The sequence below is a fragment of the Lagopus leucura genome, unplaced genomic scaffold (genome assembly GCF_019238085.1).
Source record: "Lagopus leucura isolate 7727_CA_CO unplaced genomic scaffold, USGS_WTPT01 Super-Scaffold_100009, whole genome shotgun sequence".
NCBI classification, from domain to species: Eukaryota; Metazoa; Chordata; class Aves; order Galliformes; family Phasianidae; genus Lagopus; species Lagopus leucura.
In genome coordinates, this window is record NW_024962266.1 from 4,505,240 (window position 1) to 4,507,879 (window position 2,640).

The 2,640-nt window shown below is 62.3% G+C and overlaps 1 protein-coding gene across 1 annotated transcript in view; it reads left to right on the forward strand.

Annotated features, from left to right (window-relative positions):
* The first annotated feature begins 2,077 nt into the window (after positions 1-2,077).
* The window catches only part of CACNA1E (calcium voltage-gated channel subunit alpha1 E), a 65,629-nt gene continuing 65,066 nt past the window's right edge, over positions 2,078-2,640 (forward strand). Inside the window, exon 1 of the mRNA XM_042873701.1 lies at positions 2,078-2,343. Within this exon, the coding sequence (XP_042729635.1) occupies positions 2,078-2,343 (266 nt within the window). The remainder of the gene's footprint in view (positions 2,344-2,640) is intronic.

Here is a 2,640-nt window from a genome sequence, read left to right on the forward strand (position 1 = left end):
TGCCAGGTCTTTTTGCTTTCAATCTTCTCTTAAGGAGCTGCTTTCTCATAAATATCCCATCCTTTAGAACCATCTGAACAGGAGAGAGTCTCCCAGTTGGGTCTTCCTGTGCTCTGTTCTGCTGCAGCAAATACAGAGGAGAGTGGAGACCAAGGCCTGGGTACAGGGTGTCCAGGTAAGGGGTGCAGCTGCTTGTGGGGCCAGGAGGAAAGCAGCGAGGTGCGTATGGGCTGGGCAGTGCTGCTGGTGTCTGGCCATTCCCACTCCCACCCCTAGGTGCCAGCTGGAGATGGGTGTTGGGGAATGCCTCATGGGGATGGGAGGATGCTTGGGAACCCAGGGTCACCCAGGTTGGAGTGATTAACCCTGAGCTTAATGAGCTGTGGCTGAGAGGTGGGATGAGCAGCACCGCTCCAGTGGCAGCGGGGAGATGGCAATTGGGAACGACTTGCAGATCCTCACCAGTTTGTGGATCCTGGGACTGTAATTAGGGTGGCTGGTGAATTAAAGCTCTGTGTGTTGGTAAGGGGGGGTGCCCACTGGGTGCTGTGCTGGTGACATTGCTGGGGGCTGGCTGACCCCCACAGGCACCCCCAATCTATTACATGGCCTGTGGAGAAGAGCTGAGGATGGGTGCAGCAGATGGGTCTCCTGGTGTCTGACTGAGGTTGGGGCAGCCATCCTGTGGCCTTTGTGCTAAATGCTCCTTTCGTCCTGCTAGGGAGGGTCTGATCCTTCCCCCTCCCAGCAATGCACTGTGGCAGCCTGGATCATAAAGCCAGCCCCATAGCTGGAAGAGGGGAAAACCCATGGCGAGGTGCTGTGGGGCTGCACTGGGGGAGCGTCCCTTGTCACAGATGAGTTAATGACCTACCTGATTAAGGGTTTTATTTTATTTTGTTTTATTAAGACTTACCCTAAGTTGCCACATGGCAAACTGGTAGGGCATGAACCAGGTGCCTGCTGCTCAGTGGCGTTGGGGGAAGAGCATGGATGGGATGTGGGGCACTGCAGGGCTGTAGTGTGGGTGCTGATCCTGTGGACACAGGGGGTCCAAGGGCATGGAGAAGCCACAGACCCACTGGTGATGCTGGGCGCATCCCTTGGAGGATGCACGGTTGTAAGCGGTGAGGCTGGATGCAAATGGATATGGGGGTTATCAAATTCAGGTGGATATGGGGATGCCCCTCGACCCCAGGGGATGGGGTAGCTGGGGGCAGCCCCAGTGCTTGTGCACCAATCCCACAGACAAGGGGGGGGAAGCAGAGCCCCAGTGTCCCCCTACCTCCATCCTCACTCACCCGGGAGCCCCCGTGTGCCGAAAACCCCTTTGCGGGCAGGGAGTTCTCCTTGCTGGGGGGGGGGGGCTCTCGCATCGCCTTTGTTCCCTGCAGACCCTCCCCTCGCCGCTGCCTTCCCTTTGCAGCAAGCAGCTCGTCGCTTGCCAAAAGAATGCACTGGATGGAGCGAGCGAGCGAGCCGGGCGTGCGTGCGCGTGTGTGCGCGCCCGCCCGTGTGTGTTGCAGCCGACTTCATTAAAGACAGCCAGCCCCGAGCTGCAGAGGCGCGGCAGCCTCGGGTTCCGCGGCCCCGTTCCTGCAGAAAGCCGACGTCCATCCCTCAGCGGCAGCCAGGCCTGCAGCGGGGCCGGGGGCTCCCGGGGGGGCTGCCGAAGATGGAGGCGGTGGGAGGAAGTTGGCCACTTGGCTTCAACTAGGCTGGATCGCGCTGCAACCTGTTCGCCGGCCTCCCCTGCGCTGCGCTGGGTGCTGTACCGAACGGCGGTGGGGTTGCGATGAGGCGGGTGGAAGGGCTCCGAGCTCCCTGGGTTGGGCTCGGGGGTCCCAAAGGTTTAGATTTGGGGGGAGGGGGAGAAAGGATGGGGCTGATATCCCCCCCGCTATGCCGCTCCCTCTCCACAATTCTCTCCCGGAGGGATGCAGGAGCGACGGGGATGAGCATCACCGGAGAGGAGGAGGAAGGAGGAGGAAGGAGCCCCGCAGCCCCCCCCCCCCCCGTTTCCCCCTCCTGCTGCCTTGGCGGTGCCACTCGGCTCACCTGTGTGCTTTCTTGCAGGATGGCTCGCTTCGGGGAGGCGGTGGCTGGCAGGCTGGGCTCCGGGGATGGGGGCTCCGAGCAGAACCGCAGCCGGCAAGGAGCTGCTGCTCCGGCAGGAGGGTCTCCGGGAGCTTTCAAGCAAACCAAAGCGCAGCGAGCCCGGACTATGGCTCTGTACAACCCCATCCCTGTCCGGCAGAACTGCTTCACCGTCAACAGATCATTGTTCCTCTTTGGGGAAGATAACATAGTCAGGAAATACGCCAAGAAGCTCATCGACTGGCCATATCCTTTCTGCACCCCCTGCGAGCCCCCCCTTGTTCCCCGTGCCCGGATTTGCCTTGGTGGCTGCCCAGGACACGTGTGTGGCAGCAGCTGGCAGGTAAGCGCCTGCCTTCTGCTCTCCTTCGGCGTGCAGAGAGGGGTGCCCTGGCCCCGTCCCTGGGGATGCTCTGCTCACCCTATTGCTGCTCCCCCCCCATCACTCCATCACACAGAGGGAGCAGAGCCCCGGGGCGGCCGGGGCGCGGGGGGGGGGGGGGGGCGCCCCGCGGCCCGCGGCGCGGGGCCCGGGGGGCGGGG